Source organism: Cavia porcellus, unplaced genomic scaffold (genome assembly GCF_034190915.1).
Source record: "Cavia porcellus strain 051 isolate PalLab524CR breed Dunkin Hartley unplaced genomic scaffold, mCavPor4.1 scaffold_14, whole genome shotgun sequence".
NCBI classification, from domain to species: Eukaryota; Metazoa; Chordata; class Mammalia; order Rodentia; family Caviidae; genus Cavia; species Cavia porcellus.
In genome coordinates this window covers 62,497,834-62,522,067 of record NW_026947497.1, presented here as the reverse complement: position 1 = coordinate 62,522,067, position 24,234 = coordinate 62,497,834, and the positions used below count along the sequence as shown (strand labels likewise).

The following is a 24,234-nucleotide window of genomic DNA, read 5'->3' as shown; positions in this document are numbered from 1 at the left end:
ACCTCTATATTTTTTTCCCTTTTAAATATTTCGCAAGCTTCAGGATTCTGCAGCTTTAGGACAGAAGATTTTCCGGGAAATCTGACATCTAGAAATGATTAGAATAGCATTTTATAGCAGCGTGTCACCCTCACTCCCATCAGAACAATGGTCACTACCAGGTGCTCTGAAGTTTCACTCTGAAATGTTCATGTGTCTTTTACAGACTGTACTGCCATGTGTGTTACTGTACAACAAGGCATCGAGTACTGCTATACATTTCTAGATCTGAATTTAACATTTCGCTGTAAACTGTAGAGAACTTTCTTAGAAGCCTTACAGTGTAGTATTGAGCACTGCATTCAAATGATATACCGCTAAGAGACAAATGCTGCATGCACTAAGCCTTTCTAATGGAAGAGTACTGCCAGACCCAGGTGCTACAGACTGGCCTGGGATTCCCTGCCGAACTGAATACTAACGCCCTAACCTGAAATACAACTGTATGTGGAGACTGGGCCTTTAAGGTCAAGTCTTAAGGTCAAATGAAGTCACATGTATGAGCATCTTTGTAAGAACAGATGCCAAAGTGCTCTCCGTACTTGCACATGTCCAAGAAAGGACTGTGAACTTAGCAGCAAAGGAGTCTTCTGCAAGCCAAAAACACAGGTCTCAGCAAAAACTGAACCTGGCTGGATCCTTGATCTTGGACCTCTAGCCTTTACAACTGTGTGAAACCAATTCCTGTGGGTTAATTTACCTGGTCTACAATATGGTTAAGGCATCCCACACTGGCTAATATGCCAACCATTATATTCCTTACTGGTGGTCTTTTTGAAAACTAGGGCATTTAGAAACATTCTTCTGTATAGATAGAAATATTTTTAGTTTTAAATCATTTTATTTTTGTGATCTCAGTAGCTTTCAGCTGTAACAGGAACTATCTGAAGTTTCGTTGCACAGTGTTGCAGAAATTTGCACTGGGAAACTCTGGCTTTTTGAGAGAAAACACATGCCTACTGTAAATTTGGTACAGTGCAGAACACTAGGCAGCAGGAAGTCAGCATCACATAGGTACAGAAGACTCAAGCACATGTAGTACAAACCTATTAGTTTCTGAATTCATTCTTTGATGGAATTTATTTTGTTCAGAGCATTATGAATCATTAAAAACCTGACATAAATCTTAGAAGATATATAAATACACTCAATTAATATATAAATAGCTTAGGTATTTGCTGTTATTTACCTGTACTGCTACACCATAAAAAGATGTGTCAGAAATTGTCCCACTAAAAGTATTAAAGGTAATTTTAACATATTCCATTCTTGTTTATATTTCTCTCTTTATACTTTTATGCTTCTGATGGAAGTGTCTCCTATGGTTTTTACACTGCCCAAAGCTGACAGGACTATATTAAGGAAAGTGTTACCATTCATCCAGGGCTTTGATATTATAGGCTCCTGATGGCCACTCAGATTCAAAGTGGGCACTGGAAAGTGCAGAGGTTTGGGGCTCAGTGTTGTTAACTGACATTCACCAACCACGATCTCTCCAATTTTAGAATCTTTGCTGTGTAAGCAGAAAAACCAAAATCAGAATTTAAATTTGTTTTTAAAATGCTAAAGTAATGAGAATCAAGTAAAAACGCAATCTAATGCTACATAGATTTTAGTACCGTATGATTCAATATTTTCAACAGAATATTCCTGCTTTAATACAAAAGCAGTCCTTGTTAAATGGCTGAGGTTTATGGACAGGAATGGGTGGTATGGTTAAAACTAGAGTAAAAACTCAGGCAGGTTCTGATGCTGGCCACGCTGGCCTTGAGCAATCCTCCCATCTTAGCCTTCCCAGTAGCTGGACTACAAGCAACATTTTTTTAAATCACATCTGACAAAAGGATTGAGGAGGTAATAGGTGGGTCTAATTCAGAAAAGGCCATCCAATTACTGTCAGTGAAATTGCAATGAATGAATTATACTACTCTTTTACCAATGGTTTTACTTCCATGATTTCAGCTACCCATGGTCAATCATGGTCCAAAAGTACTGAATGGGGAGCCCTAGCAATAATGTTTTAAAATTGCATGCCATTTCTAAGGAATGTAATGAAGTCTTGTCCTGTCCCGCCTGGGAAATGAACCATCCTTTGTCCTGTGAATCCACACTACCCGCCCTGTATTCCCTTATGTGGAGGCCACAGACCATCACAATGCCTACTTATTCACTCCCTCACCTCATTATAAGAAGCCTAACTGCAGGCAGGAACTGTTCTCATTTACACAGCGTATTACAGCCTGTGGTTAGGATTGTTCTATTATTGACAACTGTGGTTAATCCCTTACTGAGGCTAATTTATAAATTAAAAATTATAGGTATATATATGAAAATTCATATTATGTCTAGGGTTTGGTACCAGCTGTAGTTTCACATATTCCTGGAAGCCCTGGGATGTGCCCAAGGATAGAGGAGACTACAAAAAACCTTATTTAAGGATTAATGTATACAATAAACCTATTACACGTTCTTCTATGGAGAGAAGGCACTATTTCAAAACTGCCGACTTAAGCATGTATAACTGTGTCCAACTATGTGACATCTGATATAATCAATTTTATAAAAAATTCACCTGGAGGTTACTTACCTAGAAAAATAATTACTTAAGCCAGGAAGACCCACAGATGGGGATGAGTTTACTTTTTAAGAGACTTAACCAACATCCAGATACTATAATTTTTTTTAACTATAAGTTTTCATAGTAAGAGTGTTCCGGGCAAGAGCAGTAAAAGCAGTACCAAGCAGGGCTTATACTTCATTGAAGTTTAGTACCATGGCTGTAATTTAAAAATTTCTCCCAAGGTAACATTTCTGTTCTAAACTTGGGATATCACTGATGTGTAGCCACTGTGCTCTGCTCCATAAAACAAAACAAAAGCAATAATATAAAATAAAGTAGGGACTATGGATTTTTACAGATGAGATTATGTAGAAAATCCATTTTTGGATTGGATGACTGAGGCCCAAAGAGATATAGTGACCTGACCAATGTCACACCGGACATAACTATGGTACGGCCAAGTGATAAAACTTTTTGGGTTGCGATCATCTATTTCTGTTTGGAGGTAAAGTACTTTCATTAGAAAAACAAACTGACCTTGTCTTCCTTTGTTTAACAATGTCTTTAAATGGTCATGAACCATTCTGGATGTGGATGTTAATCTAATTCTTACCTATCCTTTCCTTAACAGTTCTCAAACTTGTGCATGTACAGGATGAACTCCTACTGAATACAGGTTAGTGGGTCCCTTCCAGAGTTCTGGGCCTCATAGCTACAAATTCCTGTGTAATGTTGCTGCTCTAAGACTGCACTCTGAAAACCTCTGTCTGCACATACAGGGACTCGCACATGTTCATCCCCTGACCTGGCTGTAAGGCAAGGGCAACAGAGGAGGCTACTCTTCACAACAGTCATCACCACTCCAACCAGAGCCATGCAGAAAAGGGCTACTCCCAGACCAATCAGAAGCTGCACTTTCCAAGCCTTCTGTGCAGATGCAGGATGCCAAACAAGCTTTCCTATTTTTTCTTTTTTTTGGTACTGGGGATCAAACTCACGACCTCGTGCTTGCCAGGAAGACACTCATGCCACTGAGCTGAATCCCTGGCCCAAACAAGCTTTCTTATAGGACAGTTTGCACACGGCATGATGCCAAGTGAGTGTGACAGGCTGACTGTTCAAGGCCTTTTCGGCATTGGAGAAGCAGCCCAGGAATTCTGATACAAAAGACCCTTCTTCCCTCACCCTCCGTGAGCCTGTTCATCTGCCAGCTCTCACTCTGAGGAACATACTTCTTTCTTTCCTTCAACAAATGCACACTTCTGCTGCCTTTTCAGTGTCCTGACCAAGTCTTTCGGGATACCAAGAACCTGGAAAGAAGCCCTAAGGACTCTGTCCAGCATAAGTGTGCCTGTCTCAACAGCAAGGGGAGGGAAGAGGACAGATTAGGAGGTCTCTAAGGACACTTCCGAATGTGGTGGCTTTGCATAATTTAGTGACTGTACTCTCAGCTGTTGGTACTAGTCACTGCATCCATGCAAAATATTTGCAAAATTCAACACTAATTTAATTTTAGTCACTGCTACTTCATAAAAGTCACACCTGCATTCTTTCCTTTTATCACTACTCCTTACTTTTCCTTAAAAAAAAAAAAAAACACACACAGTAGTGGCTCAGATAACTTACAGATTGCTATAAAGTGGCACAAAATGCCCTTTATATCTGAGGACACCTGACATAGTAATTGTAATCTGTACAGTTTGTGGTATAGTAGCACAAGCATACGTAAGACAGAATGAAAAACACATCCCAAATACAAACTAGACAAGTGACTGCTGGGAAGGTGTGCAGTTGGAAAAAGTACTGCTACACACCTTTTGCAAACTTCATAGATATTTTCTTTGTCTTCGTTAACAGTCATCTTGTTAGAAACGCTACACTGGAAGAGATTACAGTTAGGAAAAAGTGAGTATCTCTGTATAAGGTACTGAATAGCAGATTTTAGAAATGAATTAGATGTTAATTAACCAATTGCCAGGGATATAGCTCCACAGCATAAATGCCTGCTTGGCAAGTGCAAGGTCTTGAGTTCAATTCCTGGTACCAAAAAACAAAAAAGTAAATAATAGATATTAAATACTTAGATTATGGTCAACTATGAAAACAATTCTATACTCTGTAACTTAAAATACCGAATATTGATTTACAAAATTTCCATTGCTTAAAAGAAAAATCAATGTATATTAATACATTTCCCAGCTTTCATCTTTTAACTGTATAAGCTATGATTTCAAGTTATGGGCAGTTAAAATTGTGTTTTTTCAGGGAAAAAAGTTTTCCGTTATTTTTTAAGTTTTAGGCAATATTTATGAACATAAAATATTTTTCTAATGAACTATTTAAATGCATTTTAAAACATAGTTATTTAAAAACACTTTAGAAATAGCTTTTGGGCAATTGCATCTTTATAAGAAAGCTATACCTAATAAGGAGTGGGAGTGTCATTTAGGGGCAGATCATGTGCTGAGCACGTGTGAGTCTTGGATTCAGTCCCTAGTGTTTGAGAATGTGCACATACACGTGCACACACACAACCAAGAAAAGTTTCACATGCTCAAATATTAAACTTTCAAAAACAAGCTTCAAGAAAACGAATCCCCAAATCACCTGTCACTCCAGCAGTTAGAGATAATTACTTAATATGCTACTAGTTTGTATCTTGCCAGTTACTTTAAAAGCCCACAGAAGGGCTGGGGACATAGTTTAGTGGTAGAGGGCTTACTTAGTATGTATGACACTCTGGGTTCAATCCCCAGTACCCCGCCAAAAATTACGTATTTTCCAATAGTGGTCACACACTGTATATTACTATAATGCTTAGAAACCTACAAAAAAAAAAATCAACTGAGAGACATGAATTATTAACAAAAAATTAACAAGACCTAGGCTGCAGCTCAAGGGTAGAGCACGTTTAATATGCAAGAGGTTATGAATTTCATTCCCAGTGCCCTCTTCCACACAAATCGGTGCCAAACAGCAAGACAGACCATGTTCTCAGATACAGGTAAAGATGTCTTTTCTGTCCAAATTGATTTATACATTTAAGACACTATTTTATAATGATTTTTCAAGTGCAATTAGAAAATCTGCTAACCATAGTAGTGGAATCAAGAGACTACAATGTAACTTCAGACAAAGGATAGGGTCTAAGCCTCAAGTGGCCCCATTTGTAAAAGGAAACCATAGCACTCATCTCATGCACAGTGAAGGATGAACTCAGCATGTCTGGATTATTTCTACCATCCTCATATTATAAAGCTTGGTCTCTCTGATCAGCTCCTGGGTGGCTGTTTCTAAGTCCTTGGAATTTTCTTGCTTAGTATGTGTTTAGGGGGCTAGGGTCATGCCAGATACCCTATGCTAACAATGATTTATTGTACAGACCTTGGGCTTTGGGGTTGGTCACTCAGAGTAAGAGTAAGAATGAATGATGATCTTCCCTGCCTTTGTGACTAACTCCATTAGAAAACTCCAGCTCTGGGCTCTAGTGGCTGGCAAGACCCCACATATGTGGCCACACAGTTTCTGGTAGAGGAATTTCTGATGGTTGTCATTGGACCCTGTCCCATATGTCTCTTCTCTTTGTTGATTTAATTTGTATTCTTCTGCTGTAACCAGGAATAAAACAGCATTGTCAACTTGTGAGTTCTCCTGGAAGTTCACTGAAACCTGAAGGTGGTCTTAGGAACCCCTTAATTTTATCTTATTATACTGCAGGGATGCAATGTGCTATCCTATGTTAGTATATTTAACAGTGGCTGGTGGGCATAGCATAACAAAGCTCAATAATGCTGGTCATCAAACCATTAATCAAGCAGTATGCGAGATTTTTCTTATACAACCCCTCTAGTACTTAAAGACTATTTTCAGATGAGGTTTATATTCTCTATTCAATGAATTTTTGAGTATTACCAACTGCTCTAAGAGCTGAAGAGTCAGTAGTAAACAAACTGGACAAAAGTCCTATCTTCATAGAGTTTCATTCTAGCAGGAAGACAGAAAACAAGTAAATGTATACAGGAGGGCATTCCTAATCTGCTGATAAGAAGAGATACACTTGATTTCAGCCAAAACGCTGAGAAGCAATGGCATTCCTAATCTAATCAAGATTGGACATTCAAAATTCCCAGAATTCAAAACTGAATTTACCTGGAAAGTTGGTCATTCGCAGCTTGGAGGTAGTGGCTTGGTACTACTTGAAAAGCAAATCTGTCGTTTTTTCCTTCACCTTCTAATCATTTGCCATAGATAAGATATGCCACAAGCTTGTGGCTCCAAACTTTAGCACAAGAGGATATAACATCCACTAAGTGTGCTGAGAGGTTCAAGGCACATACAACGTCCAGATGATGACTGAGGTAGTTGGAAAACCACTAGGTCTCAAACTAGAGGAGGACTCCACCTATGGAGTGACAAGGACCTCCTTCTCTTCAAAGTCAGTCAACAACCCATTCTGTTTGTACAACACTAACACAGTCAAGGATTACTACAGGTATGGAAAATAGGCAGAATCTTGAGTTCTTACCTTTTGCCCATCAAAAACATTTGTGTTTTCCCTTGGGATAGTCAGGGACATAGCCATTTTTGCGATGAACTTTACCTTTTTGCTTGGGCCTAAAGGTGCCCAATAAGTAACTAAAAGAACAAAGTCTGACTTCCATTTTGTATCCTGTGTTGCCATACCATTTGAGTCAAATTCCTTCTCAGCTCTCCATACAGATAAATTACTCACATAGAGAGTGTCTGTCTAAAAACAAGGTTGATTAGCTCTGAATATACATGAGCTCACTCTCTTCAAGACAGAAGACACCAGGATGAATGATTTTCAGGGATGTTCAACTATGCCCAACAAGACTCCAGCCACTGAATCTGAACAAAACCATCTGCCAGCCGTAAAGATTCTAGAACTGCGACACCAAGATTGAGCCAATGATTTACAGGACATCAGCCCACCATCCAACCCTTGAAAGCCAGCCTCCGCCTTTGCAGGTGGGCCAGTCTAAATGCTTGTTCAGAGTGTGCCTCCTCCAGCTATCTAAATTGGAAAGTTAGAAGACAGGAACAGACTCTAAATCTTTTTGTAAACCTGTGATTCAGTTTTAATTTCCATCATTCCTAAAAGCAAGGATTTAAGCTGGTTGGTGATACATCAAAACTATGATTTTGGACTATTTCAGATTTTTAAATTCATAGCTATCTATGCAAACATTCTAGCACCAAAAAGCTGGAAATCGAAAATACTTCTGGTCCTAAAGCATTCTAGATAAGGGATATACAATCTGTAAGCTCATAACTCCAAGAAAGGTATATATATAAAATGTTGGCAGAAAGGGAGAACTGCATTTTAGGTTGGATGGCCAGAGGAAACATCTCTGAGAACATGACATATGAGGAAAGACATGAAGAAAGAGAACAGTATACCTTTTATTTTTTGTACTGAGTTACATTTCCAGCTCCTCCTTTAAATTTAATTAGTCCATTTTTATTTTTAAAAAACTTTTAAACTGTTGAGACATGATCTAAGCCACTAAGTTGTCCAATTTGGTCTCAAATCTGTGATCTGCCTGCCTCAGCTTCCCAGGCTGCTGAGATTATAGGCTTGTGCTACCACACCTAGCTCAGGAATACCAGTCTAGTCCTGCATTTTGCTGATATGACAAAGTTTTCAGATATCATATGACAGTAAAGCCAGTGGGATTTTCTAATAGTATAGATATGAAATAAGGGGAAAAAAAGAAAATTCAAGGTTAGGAGCCTAAGCAATTAAAAAGGATGGGGTTGCCATGACTAGAAAAGGAGGAAGTAGAAAGATCTGGTCTGTGGTAGGGGAAAGGATTCAGTTTTTACTCTGTTATGCTTAAAATGCCTATTTGGATACCCAAGTAGAAAATCCAAAGCAGCACCACATTAGTAACAAAGGTCTGTAGCTGAGAGAAGAAATCTGGGCTACAGACACAGTTTTAGCACACAGGTAATATCTGGTACAAGTTTGATGAGACAACCTGGGGAGCAAACTTAGGTAGAAAAAAGGGCAGATTCAGGGCGTGGGCTATGAGTCACTCCAGACACGCTGAGGGAGATGAGGACAAACCAGCAAAACTGTGAGCAGTTGGCAGAAAGGCAGAGATTAAGCTAGGCAAGAATGCTTTTTTCCCCTGGAAGCCAAATAAAAAAACATTTCAGGAAAAAGCAGTCAGCTATGTCAAATACTGATGACACGTTAAGACTTAAGAATGTGACGTGTCCATCATGTCCAGCAATTAGAACACCTGTAAGAGTAAGAAGGGCAGTTCTAGTGGAGAGAGGCCACTTGATGGTATCTTTGCTGTTTTCCTTTCAAGAGAACCTGAGGAGAGAGACTGGAGACAATGGGTTTAGATCAGCCTCTGAGAGGTGGGTAGCAGCAGAATAGAGCGATGGGCCGTCAGAGAGGTTTTTTAAATTTGTCTAAAGATGGCAGAAAATCATGCTCAGATGTCAGTGAGGGTGATGCAGTAGTGACTTCCGCATTATTTTACGTCAGGATAGACAGAATCTAGCAGAGGTGTAAGAACTACCTATTCCACTAGGAGAGAGCTGGAACTCTGGAGCAGATAAGGATGTTGTGTGTACTGGTGAAATCTACAGTGTTCTTCTCCAACTGCTTCAATTTTCTTGGTGAAGTAGGAAATGATGTTTTTAGTTGTGAGGATGAATGAGTAGGAACTGAAGGAGCAAGGGGAAAGAAGTATAGTAGTTATGTAGGAATCAATTATGCAAGAGATTTAATAAGCATATATATTATCTGACAGAAAATTTTAATAAAAACTTAACACTGCAATTTCCCCTCATTTCATATGCCAATGCTGTGCTCCATTACCAGGGGAGATTTAGCTCCAATTCCTCTGCTTGTGCATCTATGGTGGAATAACTGATCATTATATCCATGGCCCTCAGAGGCTACAGTATTCAAAAACTGCAAGGAAGATCAGTAAAATTCAGCACTGTGTGCTTAAGGAGCAGGAAAATTTGCGCCATTTGGAAATATTTAAGTTTTAAGTCAATCAGGATACTAAACACTATATACTGTGTCTCAGACAAGAGAAAACTTGTTCATACTGTGCTTGTAGAAAGCATCAAGGGATGCAATTGTGGCCAGAGTGATGTCAGCAAGTACCTCCACTTGTCCCCTGACAGTACTGTGAAGATGAATGCCTGTATCACTACTGTTTAAGATCAGGAAAAAAACAAACAAACAAAAAAAAAGCAAAAGATTTCATAGTACCTTTTCATTTGAGTCCAAACCTGTCACTTGTTCACTGGGGTTTCCAAGTTTTTCATTTTCAGAGGTCTCATTAGTAACTTCTAAAGAAATGTTTGTACCTTTGGAATCATGTTTTATCTCACTTGCTGAAAAGAAATAATATTCAACTATAGAAACTTTAAATGCAATAACCAAATCATTCAAAACTTCTAAAAAACAACCTAAGAGTACAGAGGCTCTTCAGGTCTAAGTGACAAATGTTAAGCAGAGTTTTCAGTAAAGTATGGCACTCCCTACTTGCTACTCAATAACTTCACCACACTGTATAAAAATAACAGACAATGAGATACTTAAGAATCTTTTAAGAATATTTCTTGATGTCCAGCTACTTAATATTTTTTTTAAAACTTGAAAGCCAAAGTAAAACTAACTTTCACGTTGCAACTCTAAGGACTCAGAAATGTAAACTTCTGATTGTTTAATAAAAATTCTTAATGACAGATTTAAAATGTGATAAAGCTGAAATAGATATATTTTGAGTTTAAAATAAAGCCTACAAAATTGCTGAGGTCAGTATTTCTTTTGTAGATAAAGCACAACAAAGTTATAGTTAAATAATCAACTGCAAAATATCTCAACATCTGATCTGAAAAAAACTGACATACTGTAAGGCATGGTTAGCAGCCTCAGCCAATAAATTCATTTTGAACTAATGGAGACATAAAAAGATTCTTCAATATTGCTTATTTTCAAAACATCAGATTTTACCTGCTGGCAAGGAAGTGTAGATTTCTGACTTCATCAATCCAGTGTCCAATACAGGAGGACATGCTCTGTTATAAAGCAAGCAGAGTTTAAAGATGGTAACAGGTTCTAAAGAGAACTACCCGCTTTTCTAAGCAATACTTCTCACCAGCTTTTACAGAGTAATGACCAGGACCCTGAACCAGCACATCTGCAGATAGTCATGTATGCCTTAACTGTTGGGAGGGTCACCACTCCAACACTTAGTCAGAAAAGCTTGACGAATCTTAAATCAGTAGTCAGCAAGTGAAAAGCAAATACATAAGAACCACTCAAACACAAATGGCCAAAGTCTTTCATTCTAAAAATGTAGGCAAAAACTTAAATTACACAGATTAATAAATGGATTTTAATGAGTATATCCTGTAACTGTACAACTACTCACTAGTTTACAATTACTTCCTAGTAAAGAAAGAACGAAAATCTAAACATTTTGTAGTTACTATTCTTTGAAGTCTTTGGAAAAACAAGTACATTGTCTGAAACATAAACCCTAGAATCAAAAGGGTACTGTTTAAAGGACTAGAAATAATACAAACAGAAAACAGACACATATGCACACCTCCTCCTCCTAATAGAACTCTCTAGACTTCAGACTATTTCAGTATCCCAAAGGCCTCTCCAACTTAAAATATCTCAATCTGACTTCCCCAGTCCTACCCCTCTGCAGAAGAAAAAGATTATGTTCTGAGAAAACCGAGAAACCAGGTATCATTCTTAATTCCTCTCTATGCTCACTTTCATCTGATTACTCAGTCTCCACTTGTTAAATCTGTCTCAAATCCATTTTCATTCAGATTGAAGTCATCATGTCTTTTTCATCTAATTATTACAATAGTTCCCTGTCATTCTCCATATCAGAGCTATGATGATTTTTAAAACATAAATCTAAACTGGGTGTGGTTGCACATGCCTATCATCCCAGCACTCGGAGGCTGACAGGAGGATTATTGTGAGTTTGAGGCAACTACACAGTGAGACCCTGTCACTAAATTACACCCCCCCCACCCCCACCTAACCTAACCCAAAACTAAACTAAACTGTAAATCATGCTGGGAGCGGTGGCATACACCTGGAATTTCAGCTGTTTTGGGGAGCTGAGGGAGAGGATCCCAAGTTTGAGGCTGGCCTGGGCAACTTCAAGATCTGTCTCAAAAATGGTTTAGGATACAGCTCAATGGTAAATCATCCTGGGTGCAAATCCTAGTACAGGCGGGAGATGTGAGGGAGACAGATGAAGTCAAACAGTTAAGCAAATAAGCAAGATGTAAACTATACTATTATGAAATCAGTGTCATAACTGGGGTGACATAAGATGTGGCGAGAATATGGAAGGGCTCCTATCTCTGCATGAAGGAGTCAGGAACCTTCAAAAATTTCCCTGCACACACATATACCCCAAAAACCTTCACCTTTTGCCCACAAATTCTTCATTATTTCTCCTCCCCACCAAACTTCTTTCTTTTCCTGTATGAATCTAAACTAATCCAGGGCTGGGGATTTAGCTCAGTGGCATAAGTGACTGCCTGGCAAGCACAAGGCCCCAAGTTTGATTCCCGGTACCAGGAAAAAGAAAAACTAATCCAAACTTTAAGGATCAACACAAACTTTTGCTTTTCTGACTGTCTTTTCCAACCCACAGTCTGTGTGTGTGTGTGTGTGTGTGTGTGTAAACACACAGTATAAATATATAATATTTTAAACAGTACTTCCTCAATAATTTCCAGAATTTTTGGCAAATTCTTAAAATGTTAATGATTTACAGTATCATTCAATTGGCATTTTAGCATACATGTTTCAGTACACCCTTGTTTTGTCCCACATCAGCTTCTACAAACATTCTCAGACATTTCCAATGATACAGGTTAATTCAAAAGTTTTACCACTGCACAGTGCAAGCTCATCAGTTCAGGTTTTAGTGAATGAATTCTACTACTAAGGCTCTGGGCTCAACTCCCATATTATACACACACAAAATTTTATCTAATAAGGAAGCCACCAAAATGGATTAATTATATGGCATGGGTATAAAATAAGTAATCTGACTATAACAAAGGTTACCTGTATAGTTATAAGAAGATATAAAAATAAGCTGGTGTTTGAAAGAAGCAACCTCTCTTTTAAAAAGCCATTTTATAAAGCATTTTAGACCTTGACAGTCAATCTGCTCTATTGTATCTTCCAAGATATATACATATTCCTTTGTTAAATTTTAACATCATGACCTTGCAGTCAGTATTAGTGATATGCTGTATTTCATTTATTGTTAAAAATAAAGGAGATTTAATGATAATTGAATAAATTAGTGACAATGCTTTTGAAACTCCCAACAATTGCATCCCAAAGGCATACTTGAATATGCATACCTTAAATCACTTGGTTCTTTTTCTGGAAGTTCCATGTGCTTGGTGTCAGCTGACTGATGCTCTGCAGTGACATGGGGCTCATGACTTCTTTTGGGGACCTCTGAAACAAATGTGATCTCCCCTTCACTGGAGACTCCAAAGAGGTCAGGGTCATCTTGAATTACATCAATTAAAAGGACATCATCTTCATATGCTTTAAGAATATCTGGAAACTCCACTTTGATGTCTGAAATGCTCTTAGTCACTTTTGTACCATTTCCTTCAGAGAAAATTGGCTCAAATGTTTGTTCTTTAGCACAAAAAGGTCTTTCCTCAATACAGCCAGGATTATAAGACAAAGCATTATTTTCAATTCTGAGAGAAACAGGTTCTTTATTACAAACAACACTGCTTGGTTCAGAGATGTGATTAAATGCTTTATTGTCATCACCTTTCTTTACAAAGCTTGGAGAAATACTACAGGGATTTTTACTATAGAGTGAGTTAGAACGAGCTTGCCCTGCAGTTACACTATTTTGTATGTTAAAAGATTGAGATCTTGAATTTGCTGTGGAAGCATATTCTTTGATCCTAGTCTGCCTTACCTCTGCTCCAGATACACTGTCAAGGAGTTCTAGAGGACTATAAGCTTCTCTGCCTGATGACTTAGCACTTAGGTTTTTTTCTGTCTTATTTTTAAGTAAAGGAATTTTAAAATTAGTCAGCCGTCCTGTGTTCAATATTTTAACCAAGCCTGGAACTACAAGTGTCTGCTTAGCAACGCAGGCTTTTTGATGAATAGTTCTGCTTGTAAAGCTATTTGTTTCTTGGCCATCCTTGGGAGCTACTGTCAAATTAAGTTTTGTTAAATTCCCTCTCTCTTTTCTTTTACTTCCTGGTAAACTCTGCGTCACATTAGTTACTTGGGTATCTTCAATACTATTAGAAACTACCTCTGACCCACTTCTGCTAAGTTCCTCTGATTTTATCCTTTTATCATCGATTTTAGGTTCCTTTGTAGCCACCAAAGTAGGCTCTACTGCAGAAACTGAAGATAACTGATCTAAATTAGAATCCAATTTTTCTTTCTTTGAGTGTTCAATGTTTTTTTCTGTTAAGGAACTTTGGAACAATTTGGAGTCAGAAAAGTGAGTCTGGTTTGTCTGATGTTTAAGAAAATTATCTTGCCCAAGAGTTCTCGGAGATTCAGGTAGTAAGTAATTTGAGTTTGGCAAAGTAGCCTTTTTCCAATAATAGGGAGATATTCTAGCACATGAATATAAAGGCCAAATTCTTTTACCAGTCATTGGTATTGTTCTGCGACAGTTTAGCCGTAATTCAGATTCTTTTCTCAAATCTTCGTGTGATGATCTCTTTTCACTAGGTGATTCCTCTGTAATAGAGTTTGTCACTGTTTTAAAATACTCCTCTGGATCCAAGCTTTTACATTCTAAGGACTCTGAAACATTCTTTGTTTCTTCTTTCAAAAGTGGCTCAAGGGTTTTTGGAAACACAGCATTTATATGATGTCCAGTACTTTTTTTCCCTTCTGTTTCTAGGAGATCTGATAAATGATCCAATTGAGAGGATGTATTATAGTTTCCATTTCCCAAGACTTTTAAAGGACTTTTAACCTCTGAAATCTCTGCTTTTTTCCCCTCCATACCTATTTGAGCTTTTTTCAATACCAATTCAGACTCATTCCACATGTTACAGAAACGCGTCTCAACTGTTTTTTTTTCAGACTTCATCTTTTTTCTGGGTTTTCTGATATTGCTCTGTTCTACCGAATGTTTATTTTTTTCACTTAGAAGACAGGAAAGTAAGCCATTCCTTTTACTCTGGTATAAGTCATTTTTTTCGAGCAGTAATTTATTTATTTCCATTAAACTTCCTTCAGTTTCTTGGAGCTTAGGAACACTGTTTGCGTCACTCTTCTCTGCAGGTCTCCTAAGGTTTTCTTTCTTTTCCTTCAAGGAATTTTCTGCTACATGTATATATCCACTGTCAGTTTTCTGCACAAAGCTATTATCATAAACCTTGGAATGGGGGAAACAATTGCAATCAAATAACTTTAAAATGGAATTATTTTTAAATCAGGTGTTAAGCTGATACAAGAATTCAACTTTAGTATTTTGTGTAGTATTCATTTTCAGTTATTCTAGGTGAGCTTTCTAAACTTTTAACTTTTTAAATTTGAATTCTTCTTTTAATACCTACCAAAACTTTCTTAGCCAAAGATTTCAAGAAAGCCATACTCATACCACATTCCACTGTGTAGAAAGATTCCAAAGTAGTTACTGATTCCTTTCTTACCAGGTCAATCCCTGGCTGTTGATCATCACTTGAAGCTTCAGTAATTTTTCTTTCATCTTTGGCTGATAAAAACAAGAAAACATCTTATATTGAGGAGGAAAAAGCAATATACCAGTTTATATAAAAAATTGTGAAGTCATCCATTTTTATTTTCCTAATTGCTATATAGAAATACAAATGTTGATCAAAAACTTTGATGTGTTTAAATTTTTAAAGAATTATTACATACAGTAAGACACTGTCATTAATTCCTTTCAAAATAATTTCCCTTCGAACACATTCCGATGTTCTGGCCACTTTCTAAAGTAGTTTTGGAAGTCCTTTCATGAGTGTCTTTATCAGGCATGATAAAAATACAGCGAATGCTGCAGCTAATTACCATCCAATGGAAAGGATGATTCGTAAAAACTGTATTTATTTGCTAGATCTTACACTTTGCCACTTACTACACTTTCTCTAACGTGAAATGATCTTGAAAGGCTGATGTTCTCAATCCATCCAGGTAGGACATTGAAGCAGCTGACTGCAGAACTAAACACACTTATGAAAAAAGGACTTTCCAGAACTGCTTCAGACAGTGGCAAGCGTGCCAACCTCAGCGCGTTTGGAGGGGGTAATCTGAGGGGGGTCTGATTGCAATATGTCCCCTATTGCAGTAGATCAAGAATATATTTTTCATCAAACTGTGTGCACATTTGCTTTTAAATGAGACCTAATGTCCACTAACGCATTACACACAGATCTGAATAAAACGCTAAGACTGGTGAAAAATCCTCAGCACCATCTTTTTACACTTAGCGAGAATTTCCTCGACAGCCATCGCACACCTGCAAACAAATCCTTCCCGCCTCCCCATCTCAGGACGAACCTCATGCAGGGCCCATGCCTCACACATGCAACTCAGTCCTGGCCGCCGAGGGCCACAGGAGAGCTCTCGGGCCGCGCCTCCCTCGCCGCCCCGCGTCCCAAAGCCTGGCGGTCGGGTCCTCCTGCTCCCAGGTCCCGACACCACCGCCGCTGCCCAGCCTCGTCACCTTTCGCCTCAGGCCCGGTAGACGCCCGCGCCGCCACTTTCCTCTTCCGCCCGCCCTCCTCGCGCCCCTTGGCCTCCGGGCCACGGCCTCCCTCCTCGCCTCCGGGTCTGGACGTGGGCCTCCGGCCACGCTTCCTCAGGCCTCGCGCATCGCCTTCCCGCCCTGGGGCTGTCCCGGAGTCCGCTGGAGGCCGCGGCCGCCGCATGTCAGTCCACAGGAACCTGTAGCCGCCGATCCACGAAGGACACTCGCGCCCACAGACAGCCCACGCCTGACGCCTCCGGAAGCGGAAGTGGGGCAGAGGGAAGAGAAAAAATGAAACAGAGACCCGCGGGCCGGAAGCGGAAGTGGGGCCGACGTAGAGCTGCGAGAGCCCACCCGCAATTTACCCTATGCCCCACCGTGATTTCTATCTTGATAGAGCTTGAGAGCTCGTAACACTGAAGGCACTGGTACGGCTTCCCCTTCCGGGTCTCCTCATGCCACTGGCTTCATGAGCAGCCAAGGCATGAGGAGTAGCTTGTGACTGCACCCCTAGGTTCCTTGTACTCCCTTTCCCAGCTTTCTTCCCCAAAGTTTCACAGTTATCCAAAAGGTGCCACTAAGCCGGACTTTGCCCAAGATGGCTCCTCTGATGTTGGTGGGTTGAGCCAGAATCTAGATGTTGTCAGATGCTATAGTGTCCACTTCATATCTCTCATGCACCTTCACAAGATTAGCTGGATTCTGTTTTGCCAGCCACTTTCCCTCCTCTTTGTCACCACTATGGCTTTCACCTTTGGACTTTGATGTATTGAGTCAGCTTCATACACTTGTAGTTAAGACTCCATCTTTGTGCCATAGTGCACTTTCACCTGCTGCTGGGCCCTACCTCTGCAATGCAGAGTTTCTGGCACTCCCCAGCTTGAGGAACCTCCTGTACTCAAAGTCTAGAACTAACAGTTCAAACTCAGGGTGTTGAGATGCTGTGTTTGCAGCCCTTGGAGGATGTTTAACTAGTCTTACGGCTATTGTAGGGGAAAGTTTGTGTTTCAGTGGAAAAGTAAGTGCTGAAATTATCCGGTTATCTTCCCAATTTAGGGAAGCTGTTTGAACATCTCTGGAGGTAGTGGGTGATAGCAATTCAAAGTAAGGGTCTATAGACATGCATAGTTTATTCAGTAGACATTTAACTGACTTCACTTTCCCACTGTGTGGAAGAAGATTCCATCCCACATTTACGTAAAGTTCCACATGCATTCCACACTTTGGCCTTCATTTCAATGTTCCCAATTTGTTTGTTCTTTGGATTTATCCTTTGAACCAGTACTTACGAAATCTGCCCGATGAGAGAAATAGAAGCTTTAACATATTTTGTTTTTACATTTGTGTGAGAGCCATTTTTTTTGAAACTATCTTTTAATTAACATTGTACAAAGCCTAGACATGGGCTACATTAAAGTAGTGCTGGAGTTGCCCAGATTTTATATGTTTTTATGCTTTTCTACATAGTAGTCTTCAAAAACTGTCCTTTGCTTGTGTGCCTGGTGAACTGCATATTCCCCTCTTTGACAGAGTGCAAAGGTCACCTTTCAAAGCTTCTCTGTTAACCCTTGAGACAAAAGAGAAGGGTTTAATGATCCTCAAGAGGTAGTTTTTATTTTTCCTCAGCTGCTCCAAACATTTTGCAACCAGCCTACAGCTGCTCCAGTAGATATTTGCTTTGGCTGTGTCAGGCTTCTGAGGCAGTCTTACCCCAGGTGTCTGTACTCTAAAGTCTGAATGATTTCACTCTTCTGTGGCCTTGTACTTAACCGTGGCCTCTTTGATAATGTGATGCAAGAGCCTGCCTTTTTCTTTATAAGCAACCTCCTCATAACCTTAGTGGTTTCAGTCCATGCATTGCTTCTTTTTATGTTACAGCATAAGTATTAGCAAATCCCATTCTAGATGGCATATTTTGCCCCTTTATGGCTTTTATCTTGGGTTGAGCCTGCTGAACTGATATGCCAGGAGGTGGCAACACTAAAGGCACTGGTGCCAAAAAACAGCCAGCAGGTGGAGCTGGTGGCACAAAAGACAATCATCATCCAGAGAATGACAGAGCAGTGAACTGCCAGGAGATGCCATCTTCAGTGGCCATGAATTCCTGAGACATCGTGGTGGCTACTTGCTCCAAGCATCAAGGAGGGCTATTAATACTAATAGAAGACCCACTGACCACTGGCATTCAAAGCCTAGCAATGTGCAAAACACACCAAGGGAGCATCCTGTAAATTTTTGATTTCTCTCCAAATTGAGCAAGAACCCTCAGCTGATTAGTAACACCTTGGAAGGTGTGCCCTTTGGAGGACCCTGAAGAGGACAGATGACTGACAGCATCGGCAGGCTCAAGAATCAGACCATGTCTGATTTTCATTTTAAATGTGACTGAGAATCCACACTGGCCAGTGATACCTTCTTAAGTTTTAGAGGAGTCAGACATTCCTTTCTGCTTGCTAGTACACAGCCTCTTCTCTGCCTTTCCTTTTCTCACTCAGCCCTTTTATTTATTTTCAGGAAGTTACCCAGGTCAGCTTTGAGCTTTCAATCCTTCTGCCAAGTTGCTGGGATTACAGATGTGCCCACCACGCTCAGTTTAACACAATATTTTTAGTTGTCTACTTGTAATTTGAATTGTTTACTTCTATGTCTTCATCAGGGTGGATACCTTCACTTAATCTTCATATTCAAACCCATGAGCTCCTTCTTTAATCACCCAGAAAGCAATGTGCGATATGCTTCAGAATGGGAGGTATGGTGTACACAGATGAGTAACAGGGAGGTTAGATGAGCAGTTTAGGAGCTTTTCTGAAATGGAGTTTAGGTAAACAACGTGTAAAAGATTCAGAAACTTTATTTCTCCTTATCAATATTTCAAAAGAGGAAAATTTAAGCATATCAAAATTGATTTTAAAATTAGCTATTTTTGGCTATATTGTTGCCAAAACAGCCTTTACATCCCTGACAAATAATCCAGGTAATTTATTGTCATAACCCCCATATGAGAGGTGTTATCTACAGCAAGTTAATGGGAGACAATAATATATTACTCAGCTGTGTCAACTTCAAAGTTAGGAATTTTAAAAATCAACTAAAAGTAAATGAAACTAGGATTATTTAGGTTTCCCCTTGATTACACAGGTTCAGTCAATGTTTGTTTGGCATCTCATGTTTATGTCTCAGTTTCCTCATCTATACAAATAGTCCCTCCTGGTAGAGTTCTCATTGGAATTAAATCTGCTAATGCTCCTCGTGTTAAACCAGAGCTCTTGAGATGGAGGAGTCTCTAAAGTGGCAGGATTTACTCATCTATTACAGACACCAGAGACAAACAGGACCAGCTTCCTTGGGCAAGTTTCTGGAAACTACTGGGAGCTGGACCAAGTAGTGTAGAAGCTGGGAAAAGCAGGACTAGAACTCAGGACATTTTAAAATAACAAATCATTGGGAAAGGAAGGTGTGGGGAATCATAGACTACTTCAAAGTTCAAGGGGGTCTAAGGACACTTTGAGGACGTGACCCTGCTTGTTTAAGCACAGAGGCATAGTTATGTAACTGTGACTTAGCACAGGTAAACACACATGTGCTAGTTACAGTGTTGTGTAAGAATGTAAACATGAGACAACAACCCATATAGGAATTATACAATAAAGATGCAGGTGGCTCTCTTGTTCTGCTCTGCTCTGTTCCATGCTGCCTGTTGTTGCTGCCTGTTGTTGCTAATGTCTTGCACAGCTGCATTCTTTAGCCTTGGGCCCCCTGGGTGGGCAGACAGGAGGTATAAATTGCCCACACTGAACCAACATTGGCTTGTAGATAGAAGAGGAGTGGGGTTAGGAGAGGTGGTAGAAGCTGCGGAATAGCAGGACAAGACGTAAGGAGAGACACTTGTTGTTCTGGATCAGCTGGGCTTAACAGTCTGGAACGTTTGCATGGACAAGGGGCAAAATGGACCTATGCTAACAGTCAGCGTTATGGGATTGACACTAAGGTTTCAACATACATTCAGGATGTGACACAGTCTGCTGTCCTCAGCCCCATAGCCTGTCAGTTTGTTAGTCTTTCTCTTCCCCCCGGCCCCCCAGCCCTTGTTTATATGCCCCCTTGTTTTTAGGTTTAGGGCATCGCAGAACTTTGCTTTTTATCAATAATTAGAACAATGCCTAGCAACATCAAACACTAAGCTTATTAAATGAAAATACTAACATATGTCAATAAAGACAGACTACAGGATTCTGATATTTGTTCCCTTCAAAATAAACACTGTAGTATGTGGTAATCATGACTCCTTATTATATTGCTTTGAAGCCTTATAATGTTTTCATTCATTAATTGGAATGGTTTTATTCTGGGTTGTTTGATTTTGTCTGTGATGGTATGAACAGCTATTTTGAAGAAAACAAGACATCATAATAGCTAGTTCTGATTTAATATCATCTTGTTTTGAAGTCCCATCAAGCTTTTGTTCTTCTGTCTCCATCAGTCTTATCATGTTGTATCTTACTGGATTTTATTATTTGTAATCATACAAACAAAAACTTTATAGACAAGGAGATAATATAGAAACCATTGTTCATTTTCTGTTAGTTGGTTCTAAATACCCTGTAATACTTTCATTCTCTGTCTTATTATTTTTGATGCTATAGTATATGAAATTATACCCAAATATTTCAGGAAAGAGACACTATGGTAACTACTGTTATGTCGGGTTATCTTGTGGTGAAACACTTATGTTGCTTAAATTGTTCTGTTCTGACCTGTGCTGTTGTGTTATGTCTTCTTTTATCTTAATCTCCTTTTTTAAAATTTATTTTTTAATTAAGGGAAAAATAAATTTAAAAAGCAGGATATATTATAGTAACCATTTTGATTTCTTATTAACTTGATTTAAAGCCCTGTATTGCTCTCACCATCTTGTTTTGACTGATTTTTACTCTGTTCTGTTTTGCTTGATAGTATCAAGTTTGAGGATATAGGCAACTACTTTGAAGACAATAAGATTCACTATGATGCCCATTCTGGTTTAACTATTATCTTCTTTTGAAGTCCTGTAATGTCTCCAATGTTGTGGTTTTGTTCTATACTGTTTTGTTCAATTTTATTATAACTGATGATATAGGCAATTCTTTTTAAGATAGCAAGAGGCATTATGGTAACCACTGTTGATCACCTTGTATTCTGCCTTGTATTCTGTTTTTACATCATGTACTATGTCCATCCTTTTGATTTGACCGACTCTGTTTTGTTTTGTCACATTTGGTTTTAGTCTCTTAAAAAAAAAAAAAAGAACTGTGGGAGTAATAAAACCCAAAATGTGTTAATTGTTATTGTAAAAAAGAGAGGAAAAGAAAGTGCTCTAAAGGATATAACTGCATGTATATTTAAGTGTATAAGATAGATAACCATATTACTGAGTTTTTGTTGGATCATTGAACAGAACTGTTTGCAGTCTCACTGTTTGAATGTCCACTTTGTATGCTTTAATTTTTTAACTTGAACAACTATTTCTAAGATGACAATATATAATCTATTAACTAGTGATTTCTTACTGTTTATTTTTTGAAATTCTGTATTACTTGTACTCTTTTTCTGTTTTTTTTCTTTTTCTCTTAAAATAAAATTTTAAAAAAACCAAAATAAAACACTGTAAAATCTTAGTAAAGTGAAGTTTAAAATTCAAGAGTCCATCTTTTTTGGTCTAATAAAAACAGAAGGTCTTAAAGTCAACTACAGGCCCAAGAATTTAGAAGTTTTTATGAGCAATAACAGTCAAGCAATACATAAAGCAAGAATCAAAACTTAGCACAGAAAACTGCAAAATCAAGTACATGGAGTGTTCTGATTAAGAAAACTATAAATTTTTTTGGCCTTTTTGACACAATCCTCCTGCCTCAGCCTCCCCCATGCTGGAATTACATGGGTGCACCACCACGCCTGGTGAAAATTGTAATCTTTATTACTGCTTCTAAAATTCTTATACCAAATTACTTTCACAGAAAACTTGTATCAGGTGTGTTGATAAAGATTTTCATGACTGTTCTGTTCTCTTCTGTGAAATAATTATCATAATCCTACTGTTCTGCGTGGCAATGCCCAGAAAAAGACTGACATTGTCATTTACCAGTAAGTGTTGGCTCCCTACTGGCAGATCTCACACACTTGAGAATTTGGAAGATGGAGCACATGTTTATCAATGCCTGTAAGGTCACTGGCCTTAGGGTCCCTTCTCTTCTAATCTTCTTCCTCTTTCTTTTTTACCCCTGGGCTCTTATTATCCTGCCCTAGAAGTAAACTCCAGGCTCGTCCTTTCTACAGTGTCCCTGTGCATAGCATGCCCTTGCTGCCCTCTGGGAAGGAGACAGAAAAACTGTATTTGCATTCTACAAACCCAAGTTGTCTATTACTAATCCAGGGGAATGGCTGCATATGGGGTTGATTGTGCAATGAAAATTTAGAGTCTTTTGTTCCAAAGTTAGGAATTTCAAGATACAGAGCCCTGTGCAGTCAGGCATCCCACCTGCTCAGGGGGCTGGCCCGTAGGGTTATGTTCTACTTCTACAAACATTTGCAAGGGCAAAACTTCTTTGCTGCTGCTATTTATCATCAGCTGTAATATTATAACCTCTTCACTGCATTAGACGTTGGCCAGTTTGCAGTCTGAGCAGACGGTCCCCCAACTTTCCTCATAGTCCAAGGTTTCCAAGCTTCTGGATCAGCTGGCTCTGGGTAAGACTTGGCCAGTGAAGGGCCTTGGTAGAAGAATGGAGGGACGCTTCCCTCAGGGGCTCTTATGCCCATGGCTGCCTATCTGACAGTGGCTGATCAGCTCCAGGACCACCCTTCACTGTGGTGCAGCTGCAGCTCTGGGTCTCCAGGACCTGACCCCTCCAGCCTAGCGGCCACAAGAACCATCCATTATGGGAAGTATCTGGGCATCTCACAAACCTCATTGGGGTTGGTTTCCACTTCCTCCAGTCTACTCATCGCACTCTTGTATTTTGGAGGTAATGGGGCTCAGGACATATTACCCCAAAATATGACACTGTGGCAATTGAGAAAACCACAGGAAGAAGTTTACTCTGACCCTTTGCTTGCTGGGTGTGGTGGCACATGTCAGTCCCTTTGTCTCAGATGCAGGTCACAAAATGTGGTTGGCCTTCCCCTAAAGTAGGTCAAAAATCCTCGCTACAGAATGGCCTTCCCTGTACTTGGACAAAGCAATGTCCTTAACTCTGCCGCTGCAGGGGCACAAAGAATCTGAACAGAACTTGCCAGGTTTCCTCCAGTTTATTCCCATGAGATCCTTTTCCCTTTGTCCAATCACACTTCAGAATGAACATCTAGTCCTCATCGTAGTCAAAAAAGTACACAAGTTCCCATTACTTTGGGGCTTTATTTCTTAAGGTCCCTGTGTCATGTGCAATTTACATTACATAAATATAAGGCTTTCTACTCATTAATCTGTTTCTTGTTATAGGTGCTTCGGCTGTGATCCTAGTGATGGGTAAGAAAGTAAGCTTCTTTTCCCCATGGGAGGGAAACCATTTTCCTCTTTCAATTTAGGCCAGTGCTTGGGGATTTAGCATGGGGCCTGATGAGGGTGAGGTCTTGAGTTTGATCCCCAGTACCAAAAAGATAATAAATAAAAATAAACTATTACCATATTAGGAAAAGATAAAATTTATATGCTCAGAATCCTTTTGATGAAATGGCTCCCTGAACAGGCAAAGACAGGAGGAATTTTATGTCCATGCTAGAAGAGAGAGAGGAAGGAGGGCTTCTTTCAGAGAACACATGGGAAGGGGAGCACTTCTAGGAAAAGCTGGTTTCAGTGACTACTCATTTTGGAAAGGAGTAGCTTTTTTTTTGACT

At 39.3% G+C, this 24,234-nt stretch overlaps 1 protein-coding gene across 8 annotated transcripts in view; it reads right to left on the bottom strand.

Moving 5' to 3' along the window:
• Topaz1 (testis and ovary specific TOPAZ 1) overlaps positions 1-24,234 on the bottom strand; it is a 237,008-nt gene that overhangs the window by 32,194 nt on the left and 180,580 nt on the right. Inside the window, exons 1-8 of one of the 8 annotated variants that reach the window (XM_063260997.1) lie at positions 16,342-20,430; positions 15,308-15,369; positions 13,013-15,030; positions 10,611-10,675; positions 9,864-9,988; positions 4,414-4,478; positions 1,413-1,552; positions 3-88 (exon numbers count right to left, since the gene is read on the bottom strand). In XM_063260997.1, the coding sequence (XP_063117067.1) occupies positions 3-88; positions 1,413-1,552; positions 4,414-4,478; positions 9,864-9,988; positions 10,611-10,675; positions 13,013-15,030; positions 15,308-15,369; positions 16,342-16,546 (2,766 nt within the window). In that variant the 5' untranslated portion in view covers positions 16,547-20,430. Of the gene's footprint in view, positions 1-2; positions 89-1,412; positions 1,553-4,413; positions 4,479-9,863; positions 9,989-10,610; positions 10,676-13,012; positions 15,370-16,341; positions 20,431-24,234 lie in introns of those variants that run through there. The other 7 variants (XM_063261001.1, XM_063261000.1, XM_063261004.1 and 4 more) reach the window with 7 other exon arrangements.